At 42.2% G+C, this 20931-nt stretch overlaps 1 protein-coding gene across 1 annotated transcript; it reads left to right on the top strand.

Annotated features, from left to right (window-relative positions):
- The first annotated feature begins 214 nt into the window (after positions 1–214).
- PSMG4 (proteasome assembly chaperone 4) lies at positions 215–17079 on the top strand. The gene is made up of 3 exons (XM_044658170.1): positions 215–441; positions 5530–5605; positions 16890–17079. Exons 1-3 carry the CDS (start codon positions 268–270, stop codon positions 17009–17011), a joined length of 372 nt encoding a protein of 123 aa, XP_044514105.1. The 5' UTR covers positions 215–267; the 3' UTR covers positions 17012–17079.
- The last annotated feature ends 3852 nt before the right edge of the window (positions 17080–20931 follow it).

Here is a 20931-nt window from a genome sequence, read left to right as displayed (position 1 = left end):
AAGCGAGCGGGGTTAGTCAGCTTCCTAGCCCACTAGTTGGTTTCAGGAAAGATAAAAAGGCAGCAGGGCTAGCTACCTTGGGAGACACCACGGCACCCAATGAGCATTTTCCATTTCCACCCTTCCCCACTCCCCTAGGAAACCGAAAGCGAAATCCTGGCTCCCCCTTTCGGCCATCGCTTGCTTTGGTCTGGCGGGGTCACGGGAGAGCGGGATTGGCGGCCGGGGTACTGGCTGGCCTGCTTACGCCGGGAATCCCAGGACTGCATGGAGGGGCTGCCGGCGCCCGGGAGCGGGGACATCTCCCTGCACAACTTCAGCGTAAGGCTGTGGGAGCAGCTCGTCCACTTCCACGTGATGCGGCTGACGGATTCGCTCTTCCTGTGGGTGGGCGCGGCGCCCAACCTGCGCAATCTTGCCGTGGCCATGTGCAACCGTTACGTGAGTTGCGGGACCCAGACCGCGGGCCTGGAGCAGCCGGGCGCGCACCGAGCGCTGCTGGGGAGCCCTTGGGTGGGGGAGACGTGAGTTTTGCACCAGCTTGGGAAGCTTCGGAGCGGGGCATATCCGAATGGGTGCTCTTGCTGCAAGACCGATCTTGCACACACCTGGGCGCCTTTTACTTCTTTCGGTTCGTTTAATTGCTATCTCTGCCATCCCCAGGGAAATGAGGGTGAGGAAGAGGGGGTGCCAGCCATGGCACGCAGGAGATTGATACCCCATTTCTATATGCTGAGCACTTAGCACAGGGCCTCGTGCATAGGAGACACTTAATATTTATTAAATTGAACTCCAGTAACCTGGAAACTAAAGGAACATGGGAAGACTTACATGAACAGATTGAGTGAAGTAAGCAGAACCAGGAAGACACACACACACACAGACACACACACGGACTACATAATGTAAGTAAAAAGAATAGTAAGATGAGACTGAATTCACAATGTAGGATAAAAAACAAACAAAACCCCCGCTTACTTTCTGGCCCAATAGCTACTCCTAAGACAGAAGGGGAAAGGGCTGGGCAATTGGGTTTAAGTGACTTGCCCAGTGTCACACAGCTAGAAAGTATCTGGGTCACATTTGAACTCAGGCCATTTGGAGTCCATGCCTAATGCTCAATCCACTGTGCAAAGTAGCTGCTTTCATAATTATACTTAAAAAAAAACAAACCCAACCCTTCTTTCTTAGAATCAATACTATGTATTGGTTCCAAGGAAGAAGAATGATAAGAGCTAGGGCAGGCAATGGTGTCACACAGATAGGAAGTGTCTAAGGTCAAATTTGAACTCAGGACCTCCTGTCTCTGGGCCTGGCTCTCAATCCACTGAGCTACTACCCTGCCCCTCTGTCCTATAATTATTCTTTAAAAATAAAAAAAGGGAAAACCTTTAAAACAGACCTAGTTAAATAAAACTAGTTATAGATATTATTTTCATTTTAAAACTGGAGAAAATGTGTAACTAGGCAGGTGTTAAATGACTAATTACCATGTATAAAAATAAGGTGGAAAGGGGCTTCAGTTGCCATTTAGTTCACCCAGACACTGTATAATTTTTATGACTAATTTTCATCTTGAGAAAATTTATCTCTGCTCCATTATTGGGGAGCCGAGGTCTTTGGGTCTGAAATATTGCAGGCACTGTCAGATTTAATTAAAGACGGTCTAGCCAATTTTTTTTTTCTTTAAAAAAATTTTTTTCCCCCTTCTCCATGCCTGGCTCTCTGTCTATTGAGCCAACTAACAGACCATATATTTTTGAGAGAGAGAGAGGATCAGCATTCCTGATCAATATATCAAAAAAGTCTGAAAATACATGTAAAGTCCAGTACTTGTGGGCCTTCCATCTCTGCAAAGGTAAGTAATTTCTCATATCTCTCCTTTTGAGCTATACTTTTTTTTTTTTTTTTTATAATTTTGCAATACTTAAAAAAACCCAAAACTTTACTTTCTGTCTTAGTAACAGCCCTAGGCAAACTGAATAAAGTGACTTGCTCAGGAGTCACATAGCTAGGAAGTGTCAGAGGCCATGTCTGAATCCAGATCTTCCTGGCTTGTGAAGCCTGGCGCTATCCACTGAGCCACCAAGCTGCCCTGCAACTAACATACATTCTCTGTCTGTCTGTCTGTCTCTTTCCCTCTCCCACCATTTCTCTACACAATATTTTTTTCAGATACTCTGTTGTAGTCATCATGTATATATTATTTTTTTGGCTCTGTTTACCAGTCCATGCTACTCTGTGTTCACCACATACATCATTCCTTACAGCATAGTACAGTGATGGGCAACCTTTTGAGCTTGGTGTGTCAAAATTCGCTAAAAAACCGAGCATAACTCGGGTGGTGTGTCACTTTGAGAAAAAAATAGCATAACTCGGCATGTGGCCCCATACTTCTCTATATGTGGCTGCAGGTGGCTGTGTCATCAAAAATGGCTACGTGTGTTAGTGCTGACATGCATGTCATAGGTTTGCCATCAGAGGCATAGTAGTATTCCATTACATTCATATGTCACAATTTATTTAGCCATTCCCCAATAGATGAGCATCTACTTTGTTTTCAGTTCTTTGCTATCACAAAAAGTGCTGCTATATATATTTTGTTGGATTTGGGAACTTCCTTCCTATCCATTGCCTCCTTGGAGACTAAGCCTAGTAATTTCTAGTTCAAAGAGTATGGATATTTTAGTTACTTTATTTGATTCCAAATTGCTTTCCAAAATAGTTGTATTGATTCACAATTCCATCAGCAGTGTACCAGTGTGTTGCCTTCCTACAAGAAAACATCTAGAAACAGCTAGATAGCTTAGCTATCCAGATAACTAAATGCTAACTAGATAATTCAAAGTTGTAGAATTCTGGGCCTGGAGTCAGAAAGACCTGAGTTCATGTCAGGCCTCTGATATTAGCTATGTGACTCTGGGCAAACCACTTCTGCCTTAAGTTTCCTCAACTGTAAAATGGGAATAATAATAGCACCTTCCTGGGCTGTTGTGAAGATCAAATAAGATCATATTTGTAAAGCACTGAGCACAAGGAACCATGAAAATTGGGGAATTTATATACCTCTTGGGGAACTGGGAACAGGGAATATGATTGATTGGCTTTACAATGGCTACCAAGAAATGAGGAGTTCTAGACAGGATTATTTGGGAGAGGCTGATGCTTTACAATGGACACAAAAGGGAAAGATCCAGCCTAGTGCTGGACTACCTGAAAAAGGACTTTGATACAATAGGAAAATCTACTAGGACAAAAAGGGTACATCTGATTGAGTCTGCTAACTCCACCTAAAGTACTTTAAGATCTATTGTCAGGCTGAAACTCTTGGAGCAAAGTCAAACTTGGGGTCTTTACACCTCATGTTACTAAAAACTTGAGGTTTTAGATTCCACATGGACACATGTAGTAAAAGTTATCTATTTATCTTTTGCAATTACCTCTATCCCTTGTTTAGTTAAAAATACATTTTCTACCCATAACTGTGAGAGATAGAGGAGTTCTAATATTAAAGTCATGTATTCATTTAAAATGTTTTGTAGGATATGGTGTAAAATGTTGGTCTAATCCCAATTTCTGTCAGACTTCCCAGCTGTGTTTTTTTTTTTTACTCAAATGAGAACTTTTTTTCCCCTTGGTAATTTGTTTTCTACTTTATCAAACACAATCACAGTGTTTCTTACTTGTCTGTTCCATTTATTACTCTCTTTTTCTCTTCTGTCTTCTGTCTTCTCTCTCTCTCTCTCTCTCTCTCTCTCTCTCTCTCTCTCTCTCTCTCTCTCTCTCTCTCTCGCGCGCGCGCGCACGTGCTCTCTCTTTCTCTCTGTCTCACCTGTGCTAGTTGGTCTTGGTGACTCCCATTTTATAATATAGTTTAAGGTCAAGAAGTGCTATTTCCCCTTTATCTTTGCCTCTTTTCATTATTTTTCTTGATATTCTAGATCTTTTGTTTCTCCAGATAAATTTTGTTAGTATTTTATTGAGTTCTTTAATGCAACCAGTTGATTTGATTGGTATCACATTAAAAGTGTAAATTAACTTTGGTAATGTTGTCATATTTATTATGTTGGCTCAGCCCAGCCATGAGCACTGAATGTTCCTCTAGCTCTTTAAGCTATTCTTTATTACTTTAAGGAGCACTTTGTAATTGAATCCATACAAATCTTTTCTGTGCTTTGATAGGTTTACCCTCCCCACTCCAGCTGTTTTATGTATTTTGTAGTTTTTTGGAATAGGAATGTACAGCTGCATTCTCTTTGTATGTTGTTCTTGTTTGTTTCATTTTGCATCATGCAAATCTCATGTTTCTCTAAATTTTACTTTTATTTTCATTGAAAGTTAATTACATTTACATTATTTTACAATTACAGTTAATTACATTACAAGGGCCTCATGTTGTATTTTAGCTCAGTGATAATGTCTTTAAATGTCACAATTCCTCTCCGAAACAAATTCTGGCCAAGAAGGAGCAGAAATCCATTTTATTTTGATAAGTGGTAATAGCTAGTGCCCTTCTGTCCCCTGTACTTCAGCTAGTCTGTAAATAAACAAAGAGGCAAAGCTCCAAGCCAATAACAAGTTTATTGAGAGAGTCTGGTGGTGTCTCAGAAAAGTTGGATCATCAGATTTTACTCCCTGTCTGAGATGCTTGAATGAAGGATTTCCATCCATTCTAATACTTGCTCTTTTCTGGAAAGGTGGGCCCCCCCAGCCAGTCTTCCATCCAACAGAGGACAAATTCTGTGCATGCCCAAAGAAACTTCCTCGATGGGTCTTCTGTGCATGCTGGGAAAGGGGCACAAATCTTTGGCCAGCCGAGGGGCATCGTCTTTTGGAGGATGCACTATGAGTCACTCCCTTCAGTCTAGGCCACACCTTATTGCAAAATGCTGGCTTACAGTGAGTTCCAGAAAAAGGGGGAATTACAGAAATGACAGTTAATATGAAATTACAGAAAAGTCAGCTAAAAACATTAAATTCAATTTGCTATGTATCTTTATAAAATATAACTACCACAATTATGACTCCGTATCCCAGACGAATGAAGGGCTATCAGGGATTCTTGTTCTCTTCACTTCTCAGAGCATACAGAATGGAGCAGACTCTTTGGCGGGAAGGGGGACTTTTCCCAAGGAATGGTGGCTTATTTGGCTCAGGCGTAGTTGAGGAGATAGAACCTCTGGCTCCCCGGATGCCAGTGCTGGCAGAGAAGGATCTGTGCTCGGTCCCTGGCATTCCACTCTTTATTTGGTAGTTCTAGAGTTGGCTTCAGGGCAAGGGGAAGAGTGGACCTTCAGCGGGAGTGTTAGGTGTTGTAGAACTCGGGGGGACTGGCTTCCACTGTGCTCCGAAAGCTTGGGCGCTTAACTCCTAAGTAACAGGTGCTGCCTTAGGACACCCGAAGGAGACTGCCTTGTTTGTGTCTAGAGATTTAACACTACTGTTCCAAGATGGAAGCAACCCTTGAGGCTGGGGGGAGCCCTGTTCTGGGCTGGAGTAAGGGCCATTCATTCTTTGCTTTGTTCTCAGGACTCCATCCCAGTGTCCACTTCCCTTCTCGGAGACACCTCTGACACGACCTCCAACTGTCTCGCTCAGCGACTAGGTACGTACCAGGATGCTTTAGGTCACATAATAGATCTGATTTTGGAGAGTCATTGGCAAGTTCACATAAAAACCCCATTTTATTTTATTCTTTATTTACATTTTCCTTCTTTTAAAAAAATTATTTTAAATATGTTTTTCCACCTTTACATAATTCATTTTCTTTCCCTCCCCTCTTTCCTACCCCCTCCCAGATCTGATAAGCAATTCCACTGTAAAAACTCCATTTAAAATAAACATGGGAATTTCATCATTTCAAGGAATACTGAAAGTCCTTATTTTGTAGAGCAAGATTTCCTTAAAATTTTTTCTAATTAATTTATAATAATCATATAATGTACTAAATGTAATATATAAATTATAAAAGTAATATGATTAATGATCTGTTATGACTTTATAGAAGTGCAGAATTTTGCTGAATGTATGTTCTCAAAGCTCATACTCATAAAAAGGTTTGTCTGCCACAGTTACCTTTCTGTCTTAGGGCCAGGATTTTCTCAACTGAGTCCAACTTTATTGTGTTGGATACCTGCTAAGTGTGGATGGGTGACAGATTTATTAAGCATCACTCCTGTGAGTTGAGTATCTTTTTAGAGCTTCTGAGCCTGGCTAAGACTGTAGAAACATGGAACTATGAAATGTTCAAGCTAGAAAAGATGCTCAACACCTCTGAATCCAGCTTCTTACTTATTCAGAAATTCAGAGAAGTTAGGAGACCTGCTGAGGGTCACATAGCTACGTGTGGCAAAGCTGAGACTGGAATTGAATTCTCTTGGCTTCTAATTCAGAGTTCTTTCTGTTTTATAGGAAGTATGTGAATAAAGCTGGGAAATAGATTTATGGTGTAAGTTTAACATCTAGGTCTCTAAAAAAAATTTGTTTCCCCTTCTCCCTTAGCCCATTGGCTTTAGAAAATGCCATTAGAGGGGGAAGCTGGGTGGCTCAGTGGATTGAGAGTCAGGCCTAGAGATGGGAGGTCCTGGGTTCAAATCCGATCTCAGACACTTCCTAGCTGTGTGACCCTGGGCAAGTCACTTGACCCCCATTGCCTAGCCCTTACCACTCTTTGCCTTGTAAGCAAATACTCAGTATTGATTCTAAGGTGGAAGGTAAGGGTTTAAAAAAATGCCATAGGCATTAACACATACCTAAACCAGAGTGCCAAACTCAAATAGAAATGGGGGCCATTAAACCAACCATGCATAAAAATCCCTGTGGACATATGTTATATTGGCTTAGAAAACTAAATATTAACATTATGTTTCATCGAATTTTTATTTATTTAATTAAATCTTTCCCAGTTACATTTTAATCTGGTTCCCTTTGGGTATACATTACATTGACTTAGAAAATGACATATTAACATTATTTATGCTTTATTGATTTTGTTAACTATTTCCCAGTTACTTTTTAATTTGTGTCAGGGAGCAGTTGGGAAAGTTATAGGCTGTTTTCAGGGGCTGGCTGTGGGCTGGGGTAATATATTTGACATTTCTGCCCTGTAGTGAGTATTCAGAATATTTGGGGGACAGTAGTAACACTTGTGGGAATGAAGAACTGATTTTCCTTGACTCTCCCTGTGATGTAAAAAACACTTAGAAAGTCTTATATGATTCAAAGTGTCGTGGAGGATCAGACAAAGAATTGACTGATTTCCCTCAAATATTTTGGTAATTCAGGCAAGAACAAAGTGGAGAGCAGAGATTTTTGTTTTTGCCTTTATAGGTACTTAATAAATAGGTGCTAATAATAAATAGGTACTTAATAAAAATAAATAATAAATGAAAGTGACCCTGGTTTGGGTAATGACAAAGCAAGGCTGGCCTAGAAGACTCAGGGAGATGATGGGTTAAGCTACAATAAGGCAGTTAAAAAAAATTGTTACCCTCAGTTTTAAAATTGATACTAAGTATTATTTTCAAGGCAGAAGAGTGGTAAGGGCTAGGCAATCAGGGTTAAGGGACTTACCAGAATCACACAGCTAGGAAGTGTCTGAGGTCATATTTGAACCCAGGACCTCTCATCCCCAGGCATGGTCTCTCAAGCCACTGAGCCATCCACCTGCTTCTTGAGGCCTTTAGGTTTGGAAAAAAAAATGAATTAATATGTTATTAAATATTCTAAGACCAAGAAATTTAGGGGTGTTTTAGGTCAGTTTTTATAATGAATGATATTACAAAACTTTAAAATAAAATATTAGCAACAAAATTATAGCTATATGTGATAAAGATCATACACTGTTTGGATTTATACCACAAAAGCATAGTTAGTTCAACACTAGGAAAACCATCAGCACAATTCACCACATTGTTAACAAAAACAACAAAAATCATATGATTATAATCAACAGATGTGGAAAAAGCTTTGCTCCCCCTAAACAGAGGAAGTATTTTCAGCTTTTTTACTCAGTGTGTCTAGAATATTGCAACTGAATTACTGCAAATTCTGAATTGGTACAGTCTGTATTCATGAGGTTTTAATATCGTTCTTATCATAATGTATTTGTTTGGATGGAACCTCAAGATTCCTCTCTACTGCATTTCTAATGAGTCGTCATCTGTGCTTCGTCGAGTAAGGGGATTTGCTAGCCTTCTTTTTTGTACATCTTTGATTGTTGGGAAGTTCTTCTTTAAGGGCTATAGTCTAGTTAAGTTTGATTTCAAATCCAAAACACTTCTCAGTAAAAATTTCATCCACTGGTTGTTACTCCACCCTTCTGAGCCAGAAATCGAATCTCTCTTATATCTGATGGCCTTTTATTTATTTGGAGAAAACTCATATACATATATATACATATACATATACATATACACATAAAAATATATAAATAAACATATGTATACAAAGTATACATATATACATAAATATGTAAATAAATTAATATATACACACATATATAAAAAACCTTCCTCCAAAGTTTTCTCTATTCCAGGCTAAATAAACATCTCCAATTCTGTCAGCTGATCCCCCATGTGAAACTGTTTCTAGTCGTCTTACCATCCTGATTAAATGAATGAATGAATTAGTGAAAAACATATTTATCATCCACTTAAGGTACTAGGTGAAATAAATACTAGGAATATAAATACAAAAGAGAAGCTGTTCCTCTGCTTAGGGAACTTCTCTTCCAACCATGCATGAGAGGAGGGTGTTTTGATCTGGGAAGTCACAATGATGAGTGGATCATAGTGTAATCAATTGACTTGCCTTTTGCAGAAACACTAGTAGTATTAATTTGATTATAGTTCCTAGGGCAAGAGGTGGACATTATACATTCAGTGTCATAAAAGGAAGATGTCTAGAGAAGCACTGGCCTGGCTATTGTAAATCTTTGTAAAATGCGGTACCCAGTATTGAACCCAGTAATACCACAAATGTAGCCTAAACAAGTATAGATATAATGGTACTAAATTTACTTCTCATATTTTAAAATCTGTTTCTATTAAATGCAACCCAGAATCACATTAGTTTTTTTTGACCACCCACTTCCCATGTTGACTACTGTTGAGCTGTCAGCCAGTTAAGACCTCTGAATCTGTTTTACATTAACTACCCTCTTGGGGTTCCATCTTATACTTATGCTAAAATTTTTTGAATCCAAGTTTGTCCTTATTACATTTCATCTCATTATACTTGGCCCCTCTATTCTAGCTTGTAAAGGTCTTTATGAATTCATTTTAATTTAATTTAAGTCACCTTATGTATTAGGTATCCCTTCTCAGCTTTTTATTACTTAAAAATTTGATAAAAATGATGATGATGACAAAATCATTCATTTAGGTGGTGCCATAATTTTTACAAAACATTTTCCTTATATATTTGAGATATGGATATTATTATCATAATTTTATAATTATTATTCTAGTTTGGTATTATCAACTATTATCATTATATTATTCTCATTTTACCAACGTGAAAACTAAGCCCTAAAGTGTAAATGACTCAACTATCAGCAAGTTAATAAATTCTCAAGTTCTTTCTAAAAACTTAAATAGAATAGGGCCAATTATGCCATGCCATCAAAGATCTGTGTCTAGGTTGATGTTCTTCTGTTAATCCAAGCCTTTTTGGATTGAGGCTAGTGTACTAGGTACAAATCTACTCACCTGTACTCATAGGCATTTCATATGTCTGCTATATCAGAATAGATTGTAAGAGACATTGTCAAATGCCTGAATGAAATTTAAATGCATTCTGTCACTGGCATTCCCGTGATCTGCTAATATGGGGACTCTGTTCAGGAATTGGAGGTTAGTGTGGCTTGACCAGTCCACTTGTCATCTAGTGATTACTGCTTTGTATTTGAAATGCAGTTGGGCGGCACAGTGGGAAAGAGTTCAAATCTGGCCTCAGAAACCTCCTAGCTGTGGGAGCCCATGCAAGTTATTTAACCCTGTGTTTGCCTCATTTTCTTCATGTATAAAAAGAACAGGAGAAGGAAATGGCAATCCGTTCCAGTATCTGCCAAGAAAAACCCATATGGGGTCATAAAGAGTCAGATACCCCTGAACAACCACATTATTTAAAATACTCATCAATCGTCTCTTTAATAATTCCTTCTTGGATTTGTTAGAGATCTTCACCAGCAAACATACTCCCTGCTTTGGGTGACTTTTGTGAAGGGGTCAGGAAGAGCGGGCTTCTTGGCCTGCCATCTTCTCAGTAGCCTCTGGGGACAGATATCCAGCTCCCAGGTCTCTCACTTCTGTAACCCACTTCCTCCCCTTTTTGAAAATTTGGAAATTGTCTTCAAGCAGCACTCCTGTTCTACATGATGCATGATGATCACCAGCTGTGGTATGGCATTTAGAGCTGCAAAGCCTCATTCTACCCTGGGGTCTAAAGATCCTGGGCCAGAAAGCATGAACTCATTTGGAGCCATAAGGACTCCTCTTTTACCTTTTGTATGGCAAGAGCTGTGCATTGGATCTCTATTTAGCAATTCATTTGGATTTTTTAGACATCTTGTAAACACCTACTGTGTGCAGGGCACCCTGGGGTTGAGCGTAGGGATGCAGAAAGACAGAATTCCTCATTGTTCCTCTAAAGCAGTGATTCCCAAAGTGGACGCTACCTCCCCCGGTGGGTGCTGCAGCGATCCAGGGGGGAGTGGTGATGGCCACAGGTGCATTTATCTTTCCTATTAATTGCTATTAAAATTAAAAAAAAATTAATTTCCAGGGGGCCAAGTAATATTTTTTTCTGGAAAGGGGGCGGTAGGCCAAAAAAGTTTGGGAACCACTGCTCTAAAAGAATTCAAGGAGACCTTCACCTATGTGGGATTCATTTCCCTTTTAGTTGTGTTTATTCTACCTCTTCTAGTCTGAAGGTCGTTATTAGTGTTTATGGGAGAATGTTCTCCAAAATGTTTTTGTGAAGCTTTTGTTAACTGGCAAGATAGGGAAATTTGGTGTTTATTCTTGAAGTGGGTGAAAGCCTCGTGGAGGAAAAACTTTTTAAACTCCCTCATTCTGAGATGAATCCTTTTAAAGTGCATCACACTTAGACATTGGATTGTTTGACCACAGACTTAGCTTCTCTCTTCTATGGCTTATTTGTCTACAAAGTATGTTAAATAGCAGAGGGAGGGTGCTAAGAATAAGGGGATGGAGTAAATGCAGAGACTGAAGTGGACAAACCTGGGGGCATATTGTAGATGATTCTTGGATGGCACTAGCTCATCCCTTCCAACCCTGGGCATTGTTGGACCTCCATCAGGGTCAGAATTGTCTCTTCAGTAAGTCAAGGGCTATTTCCTGTTAGTGCTAATTAACAGTTATCATCATCATCATCATCATCACCATCATCATCATCATCACCACCACCATCCTCATTATCTTCATCCTCATCCTCATCACCACCACCACCACCACCACCACCACCACCACCATCATCATCATCATCATCATCATCATCATCATCATCATCATCGTCACCATCTCTTCCTCCTCCCTTTATTTATCAGCTCAATGTGAGGGGTCTTGTTTGGCACTCTGCAGAGTTCTGACGGGATAGACCTGGCCTCTGAGGAACAGCACGTTAGAACATTAGACAGGAATGCTGAGTTGGCTGTCATACCAGCGTATGAATGGACAGTGTAGGTGCTTACATCATACGGAGCAGGCAGCAGGGGGAAGACACTAGGGCTAAGGGGCATTGGGAAAGGCCTTCCTGAGGAAGACGAGATTTTAGCTGGGACTTGAAAGAATCCAGGAGCTAGAGATGAGGAGGGAGAGCACTCCATGCATAGTGATAAACAGTGAAAATATTAGGAGATGGAGCATCTTGTCTGAGGAACAGCAAAGAGACCAGTGTGGATGGATTGTAGAGTACCTCTCAGGAGTGTGAGGTGCAAGAAATCTAGAAAGGTGGGGCAGGCAGGCTAGAAAAGGCCAAGCAGAGGCAGGAGGGAGCCACTGGAGTTGATGGGTAGGTTTGAGGCTGGGGTGGGAGGCAGAGAGGCAGCAATTTCGTCAGACCTTCAAATTACTTGTGAGAATAAGTAGTGAGATGAAAATAAGAGTTACTGCTGGTCCTTAACACTCACCACTTTTATTTCTTATTCCTACCTTTCCCTAGTCTAATTTATATTATCTAAGAAAGTGCATTTTGAAATTAGCCATTCAAGTTGGCTAAGAATTCCCTCGACAAGTGCTGCCATTAGCCAAATTTAGGTAGGTTTGTCTGGGGGATCTAAGTCTTTGGGGGTAGGTGAAGGGGTTTTTTACCACTTGAGATAAACCTTGAAGGAGGAGAATTTGAAGAGACAAAGAGCTGTGGAGGGAGTAAGTACATTCCAGGCATGGGGGGAGGTAAGAATGCACTTCTTGTGTGTACATGGAGCAGGAGGGGACAGGATGCAGTTAGGGAATAGCTTTATGATTCATTAAATTTTATTTTTTTCAGTGAACAACATAGTCTTGTTATGCAAGAAATATTCCCACATTGGCCATCCTCCAAAATGTGTGTCTGATCTTGTGTACTGAATTCATTACCTCTCCAGCAGGGTTAGGCAGTGGGGGTTAAAATGACTTGCCCAAGGGAAGGGTCTGAGAACAGATTTGAACTCAGGATCTCCCATCTTGAGGCCTGGCCACCTAGCTGCCCTTGATCTTAAATTCTTAAATCTTTTGAAGTTGCCTTTACTCTATAGTAGAAATGTTTCTGGTTCTGCTTATTTTATTCTTTATTGTTCTTCCCAAGTTTCTCTGAAATTGCCTATTCCATCATTTCTTATGGCATAATTGTATTCTATTACGTTCATATATTATCCTTTGCTCGTCTATTCCCCCAGTTGATGGGCACCCCTATGGTTTCTAGTTTTTGATTAATCAAAAGAACTGCTAGAAATATTTTTATATGGATGGACCCTTCCTCCCTCCCTTCCTCCGTCCCTCCCTTCCTTGTTCTCTCCCCTTCCTCCCTTCCTTCCTTGCTTCCTCCCTCCCTCCTGGCTTACTTTCTTCCCTCCCTCACTCTCTTCCTTTTTCATGTCTTTGGCATAGTAATGGTATCAAAATGATAGAAAGGAAAGGACAGTTCAATAACTTTTGGGGGTATAGTTACAAATCACTTTTCAGAATGGCTTTACTAATTCACATTATCAGTAGCACTACATTAGTGTCCCTGTTTTCTTGTATCCTCTCCATTGTTTCTCATTTTCCTTTTTCAGTGATTTCACTAACCTAATGGGGCTGAGTGGGGACCTCAGAGTTGACAGCTTAATAATTCAAAATATGTGAAAGGGCAGAGTGTGAAATAAGGTTGTGAAAGGTCTTAAATCTAAGCCAGTCTGAAGAGTTTTTAATATGGTCCATTAGGCAATAGGGAACTGCTGAAGGTGATTTAAGAAAGAAAAATTAACAGGGGAGCCCCATAGCCAGGGCTGGGCATTAATTAGGATTGTTGTCGTAGCCGTGTTTTCCAAGAAGCTGTTCCTGACACCCCCTTCCACCAAAAAATGATCCCTTCCTCCTCAGATTTTCCTATAGTACTTTGTCAGAAGTTCTCTTTGTTTTGTTAGAAAATTAAAGTAAGCTGAGACAGTGGTCTGAGCATGATCAATTTATTAGTTAGGCCAGTGGATAAAGTAGATCTGTGGCCTCTCTCAATGACCAAAGACCCCTGAAGGAGGGCTTACTAGCTTTGGGCAGTTCAAGAGAATGGAGTTGGGTAAGTGGGGAAAACATGGTAGATGGTTCCAGGCTGGCAGCATCATGGGGGTGAGGACATGATTGGTTGGAAGTTGGGAATGAGGGGCTAGCAACAACCCTTCCTTCTTTCCTGCCACTAAGAAATGTTCATTGTTGGGGTCCATGCGTGTGGTTGGAGATGGTGGACCAGGCTTCTTTGGAGAGCAGACCAGATCACCTTGGAGGGTAGCTCGGTGACATAAAGATATAACCCCTCCCCGACTCCCTGATGTCACACACATCCCTCCAGGATGACAGATTTCCTTGAGGCAAGAATAGACCATGATTGGCAGTGGAACTGAACTCCTAAACTTAGCTCATGGGCAAAGAGACAAACGTGACTTAAATATGATAAAATGATACAGAATTGATTTTATTTCTTCATCTCCTCTGCCCCTATCATACCAAACACCTTCTCCCATGTAGCATTCTTATTTATATGAATACCTTATTCTCCTTTTATTTATTTTTATTTATTTTTAAAAAACCCTTCTGTCTTAGAACCAATGCTGTGAATTGGTTCTAAGACAGAAGTGCAGTAAGGGCTAGGCAATGAGTTGCCCAAGGTCACAAAGCTAGGATGTGTCTGAGGCCAGATTGGAACTCAGGACTTCCCGTGGTCTCCAGGCCTGGCTCTCTATTGAGGAAAGGTATTTTTGCAAGCAAATGCCATGGAATGTTGGAGAGCAGAAGAGACAGGGCAAAGGCCAGTTGGAATGTTGAAAACAGGGGTTTCCCGGAGATCAATGGACTCTGAGGGGATTATAGGGTTTGGATTCTGAGGGTAGAGCCAGCACTGAGACACTAATCCAGGACTGGGAAGAAACCCATTTCTGGTGATTCCTATCTTATCCTGAGATCTACAGAGACCCTGCAATTTCTCCTCTTCACTGGTGTGGACCTGATCAAATTGTCTAGTTTACCTTAAAGGTTAGCCCTGAGGGTAGGCTGGGTCAGGCTGACCTGATCTGTGTTGGCTTTTACCTACAGACTTACTCCTTCTTGCATTAGCCTAGGATTAGTGAGCATAGGAAATATCATCAGACAGGCTTTTCAGGCTAGCCTTGCCTTTAGCTGAGCCTGAAGAGATTTGTCATTGCTGTGGATCATTAGTTTTCTTGACCTCATCTTGTTTATCCTTCTTTTAAATAAATTATCATAAAAATAAGGGAAGCAGTCAGATCTGTGATATAGTGGAAGCAGAAAGAAGATTGTTGGTTGGGAGGTCTCCTGGAGAGAGTCTTACTAGACTGGGTTGAGCAAAATCTCCCAGTTGCCCATTCTGATCTCTCTTCTGGGTCAGCTTCCTGTGTCAGGGGAGAGGACCTTGGAGAGGCTAGGCCAAGCAGAACTCCTGGCAAACCGTTATTGCCATCTCTTGGGGTGTTTCTCTACTCTTCTACTTCTGTCACAGGTGGCTGTGCTCTCCATTTTGCTATACTGTATTGGCAGGGCAGAGTTACCCTGTCAGATCAGCTTACACAAAATCCTGATCATCCGTCCGTATTATAACAGGGTTTTCCCTCCCACATAACACTGTCCACTGAGCCACCCAGCTGCTTCTCCGATTCTCTTTTTAGAACAGAAACTCCTTTGAGCTTGTACTTAAAAAAAACACAAAAAAACTAGTACCTAGCACCGTGTCTGCTACCACAGCAGGTGGCTAAATAGATATCTCTTAAACCCACAGGCACGGTGTTCCTTTAAGGAGCAGACACATCTCTGCAAAGCAGATTTTTTTCTCTCCTCACACAGTGCTTTCTTGTGTCAGGATCCGGGGGGGCTGTGGCAGGCAGTGTAGACTGACAGATTCCCCCGGACGGTCACGGTCCCATTCCCAGTTGCAGACGGCCAGGTCCCACCATCCAGGAGATTCCTGCATTTGTGTTGGGTTATGGGTCGGGGGTGTGTGGTTTGTCACGCCTCGTGCCCTGAGCATGGGCTCTGGCATTGAGTTGGGGGCACTGTGGATCTGCTCTCGTGCCTGCCTGGCACAGCGGTTCCTCTTTTCTTTTGCCTAGCTGCTGCCTTGGGCACAGGAATAGGGCATGGCTGCAGGAGCCTCGAGCCCTAGAGGGAAGGGCCTTGGTGGGGGCCATGCTGGCAGGGAAAGCCCCCACTCACCATTCTTACAGGAGGGGGCCTGGTCCCTCAGAGGGAGGCCTTCAGGGCTAGTACCTCGGCTGGATTTATTCTCAGCCAGCTCACTGCCACCATCAAAGAGAAGACAAGTCAGCCGTGCCCGGGGTGGCTTCCTCAGCACTGGGGAGAGAGAGGGACAGCCACCAGGGTGCAAAACAGAGGCTGACTCAGCTAGGATATCTATTCCCATGTAAAGGGTGATTTGTGTCCCGTGGGTGGAAACTGGCCTTCTTGTGGGTATATTCTTTGAGTCAGTCAGTCAGTGAGCATTTATTTAGCACCTTCTATTTACTAGGCCCCATGCCAAGAAAGGCATTTCCTCAAGGAGCTCACAGCCCAAGGAACAAGTTGCAAACAGGTATGCACAGATAAGCTATAAACAGGACAAATAGGAAATGATTAATGGCAGGGAAGGCACTGGCATTAATTTATTTAAGAATTGTTTGCCAGCTATTAATAATGAAGGCCCTAGAATTTTTGGGTTAGCCAATGGTTTGCATCATTGGGGATGCCAGTGACTTAATGAGGTTTTATACCATGTTTCCATTTTTTAGGCCCACAGAGGTTTTTCAGGCCTTGGAACTTGGGGTCAGAGTCTGGTTCCTGACGGAACTGAGCTCAGTCCTCTGCATTGAACTCTTAGAGAAAGGGCCTGGTGCCCCCTAGCCATGGTGCGGCTGCCCCATGGTGTGTTGGAGGGGCCAGTGAGGTTCCCACCAGTTCTTCTGTTCTTCCCTCCTCTTCCCCTCCCTTCTGCTCCCCATTCCCTCTCTCCTTTCCCTCCTCTTCTCTCCCCACCTTTGTGCTCCTGTCTCCCTCTCTCACCTCTGGGGCCGAAGGTTTCCCCTCCTTGGGCTGCTCAGAAGCCTGGAGAGCTTGGAGGAGAGCTTGGCCCTTTCCCAGCAGCGCCTTCTCATTTCCCAGGGTGACCGTGTGTTCCTTTCCTTTTAGCCAGGAAGACTAAAAAACAGGTGTTTGTCAGCTACAACCTTCAGAACACAGACAGCAACTTCACTCTGCTCATAGAGAACAGGATCAAGGAAGAGATGGAGGCTTTCCCTGAAAAATTTTAGCCACGGAGCGGCGGAACCTGGACATTTGTAATTTATGTACCGAAGCAGAATAAATGGAGTGGATTTCACTGCGTGTCTGTCACCGAGTCGGCGTATTTGAGTTTTGCTTTTTAAACTTAGCCTTACTACCTTTCCCTGTTCTCCTTAGCCCAACTCTGGGGGTGAGGCAGGAGTGGGGTGACAAGCATTAGGGCTTTTTAGTACTTTATTTAAAGAAAAAAAAAAAGAAAGAAAGGTGAAGGGCAGCTTGCTCCAGTGGACAAAGAGCTGAGCTCGGAGTCAGGAAGAGCCGTGATCCATATTGGCTGTGAGATGGCACTTACACCTCTCAGTGCCCCGTGCCTGCCGGGGCTCTCTTTCCCTCTCTATCTCTGTCTGTCTGTCTGTCTGACTGACTGACTGTCTGTTTCTCTCTTTCTCGGAGCCATCCTGCTTTGGGGGACAGAATGACCTCATCTGATGAAATCCCTGGTTCAGATTCCGTCTGTCTCAACTAGATGAAGGGGACTCCATTCCTTTAGGATGGGAGGGAAGGTTCTAGTAGTCACTGGAGATAGTTAAATGTGTTGAACCTGTCAGTTAAGTGATCAGGGTACTGCCTTTGGTGTTGGCATGGGTGTTTTTTTTTCCCCCAAGGCTGAGACTGTCTTGAGGAATTCACAGTATCATTCTAGCCAGAAATCCGAGTGGATAGAGGGCTTGAGCCTGAAATCAGGAAGATTCATCCAGCTGTGTGACCTTGGGCAAGTCACGGAACCCTGTTTGCTTCCGTTTCCTCCTCTGTAAAATGAGCTGGTGGAGGAAATGACAAACCACTCCAGTATCTTTCCAAGAAAACCCCAGTGGGGTCACCAAGAGTCAGAGGTGACTGAACAATGATTTCTTTCACTTTATTTTGTGTTTGTGCTCAGAATGTTTTGCTTCCCATTTTCATCTCTTCCATCCCTTCCTCTTTTTCTTACCTCTTCCTTCAACTTTTCTTCATCTGTCTTTGATGTTTTACCTTCCGAATGGCCATGTAGTCAACTTCTCCTATACAGGCCTGTCACATCTTTCTCTCAGATTTTTCGGCCATCTCCTACACAGGTCACACAATTCATGTAATTTATCCTGATCTCCTGGGGGCCAGGATGAGCTCTTGGATTTTGGGGGATACTTTTTTTTTTTTTAAAGGTTTGGCTCTGATTTTATTGATGTGGGCAATTGGCATTTCTCTCACTAGATGCCGAGCAACAATTATTTGGTAATTTAGTTGTCTGAGGCCTTACTGTGTGCAACAGACACAGAATTCCCAATTCCACAAAGCCTCCTGGCTTCTCTCTGTGTTTCACCCATCGAAGACAATTTTATATGAAGCTCTTTAGGCTAGATCCCACCCAATAGACAGGGGCTTTGGGGAGAAAATAGGATCTGGTGGATTGAGTTAGGCCTGAGATTCTTGTGAGGAATTTCAGTTTGGACATCCAGTTCAGATTTGTTGGCCTCCTGAGAAAGGTATTGAACATCTACATGCTACAGTTTAAGTGGAGCTATTCATGGCCTGGAAAGGAAGGCAGGGTATTTCTTCTGTCTTGGAGAAAAGTGGCCTTTATCAAAAAAGTTAAAAAAAAGGGGGGGTGGGAGTTAGGTGGATCAGTGGATTTAGAGCCAGGCCCAGAGATGGAAGGTCCTGGGTTCAAATCTGGCCTCAGATACTTCCTAGCTGTGTGACTCTGGGCAAGTCACTTAACTCCCTTTGCCTAGCCCTTACCACTCTTCTGCTTTAGAACCAATACACAATATTGATTCTAAGGCAGAAGGTAAGGGTCTAAAAAAAAAAAAAAAGGCAGGGCTGTTGAGGAAAGATAGATAATGAATGTTTTATTAGAAAAGGACATTTTCAGAGACATCTGGGTAGCACAGTGGATAGAGCACCAGGCCTGGAGTTGGCAGGACCTGGGTTCCAATTTGATCTTTAATAATTTAGCTATGTGATGCTGGGCAAGTCACTTACTGCTCTTCTGTCTTATCCTACTCAGACAGAAGATAAGGGTTAAAAAAAAAAGGCATTTTCTACATTTAGAACAACTAGGTCTACATCCTAAGAGGAAGCTTTGGGTCACAGACTTCAATGGGCATCTCTGTTACATCCCAATATGAGAAGGTGGTTCTCGATTGAGGAGAATGGGAAGTGCCATGGAAATTCCATAACATAACCACTATCTCCAACAAAAACAACTCTAAACTTTCATTATTAAATTGTAAGCAGCTATAAAAAACAATGAAAACAAGTTAGTGGACAGAAATGACTTACCGTCAGATGTAAATGACTAGTGCTTGCTGATTCCCCATGAAGAATGGGGGTAAACACCAGTACCCTTCTCCACGCTGGAATAAGGACCACGCTATATAGATATTTCACTGTGTGGATAGTCCCTCCACTGCGGCAAAGGGAAATCTTACTTTGATCATGGATATAGAGCTAGAATGAACCCAAGTCATATAAAAAAAAAATCCATTTTATAGTTGAGGAAACTGAGGCTCAGGTAAAAATGTCAGTTGGAGATATCAATTTCTGTGGCAAAAGAAAAATCTTCATCTGTTGGCCAGTTCTCATTCTGAATAATGATTTGGGCTGGCCCTTCCATAAAGGGATCTACGCTGAGCCCATATTTGAAGCCTTCCTAGCATGGTAGGACCTTTGAGACCCCAACACTGGAATAGCTTTTGTGAACTTGAACCCAGTGGAATGGAGCCATCCTCTGCCCATTGCGCTCTGGCACCTTTTCTGCCACTTGCCTTAAAGCAGAGATTACAACTAGTTAAAACATGGACACGTTTGCCAAGTCTGCCATGACAGCATCCTCCATTCGACACATAGGAGCTAAGAAAGACATTCCATTGGAGATCTGGTAATGGGGCAACATTTTTTGCTTTTTTTTATTTCTGTACATTCACATACAAATTTCTCAGTAGGTACAACAGATGTAACATCATGCAGACACTTAGCTTGTAAGACAGTTTCAGTATTTGATTTAAGCTTGTGCTATGGGTAAGCACCACCAGACTAATGATCAACATACAGTAACAATTCTTTAATTAGAGCCTCGTCAGAAACTGAGGGAGTTGGGGCAGGGGAAGGGAGGGAGGAAGGAGGGGAAGGGAGAAAGGAAGGAGAGCTCACCCACTAGACATTACACTGTATTCCTTCCCCAAAACATTTTATACACTACATTAAAATGAGGTTTTATCATTAGAAATAATAATAAAAAAAAAAGACCAAGAGTAGCAGTTGAAGTGCAGGATGCACTGTCGTGGGAGCCATCCAGAGGCTAGAGGTGATGTGAGTGACATTCAAAGTCCATTTCATGGCGCTCCTGCTTCCAGTTCTGTGACATCAGTTTGGCTCTAGGAAGTATCGGGGTTTAAGTGGGATACTTCCTTTTGTGTATCATTAGCATTTTCCTGCTCGGTGACCAAAGAAACCAACCACGACACCCCCTCTCCAATGTTGCCAGAGTGTCAGTGGCCAACCAGCCTCTTAGAAAACAGGAACAGACTATGGTGCTTGATTGCACAAAGCATCCTTGAGAACCTGAAGGTGGGATGGGTGGATGCGATGGGTGATGGGGACGGGGAGGATGGGGATGAAATGCATTTGTGCGTTGTTCATCATTTGGAAGAAGGGAGACAAAGGAGGTGAGACGGAGCCTCCTGGTGGTTGAAGATCTAACTAATGAAGTTTCAGGATGGAATGGGTTTGCATGTAGGTAGCTGGCAAGTACATCTTTGAATGCTTTCTATGGGGGAGAGGGGAAGAGGAGGCTGACTGGAAGCAGCAAGTCGCCTGAGAAAAGCGTTTCCTTTGTGTCAACCAGGAAGGAAACAAGATTGAGTAGTTTTCAAGTTTGACAGACAAGTCATTAAGTAGCTGCCAGAGC

Source organism: Gracilinanus agilis, chromosome 1, assembly GCF_016433145.1.
Source record: "Gracilinanus agilis isolate LMUSP501 chromosome 1, AgileGrace, whole genome shotgun sequence".
In the NCBI taxonomy this organism is placed as follows: domain Eukaryota; kingdom Metazoa; phylum Chordata; class Mammalia; order Didelphimorphia; family Didelphidae; genus Gracilinanus; species Gracilinanus agilis.
This window is presented reverse-complemented; position numbering and strand designations above follow the sequence as displayed.

Excerpts from the sequence above, each read along its gene's own strand:
- PSMG4 (XM_044658170.1), top strand. The coding sequence starts at position 268 with ATGGAGGGGCTGCCGGCGCCCGGGAGCGGGGACATCTCCCTGCACAAC. Across the intron at positions 442-5,529 it reads TGGCCATGTGCAACCGTTAC|GACTCCATCCCAGTGTCCAC; the intron begins GTGAGTTGCGGG and ends CTTTGTTCTCAG. Across the intron at positions 5,606-16,889 it reads CTGTCTCGCTCAGCGACTAG|CCAGGAAGACTAAAAAACAG; the intron begins GTACGTACCAGG and ends CTTTCCTTTTAG.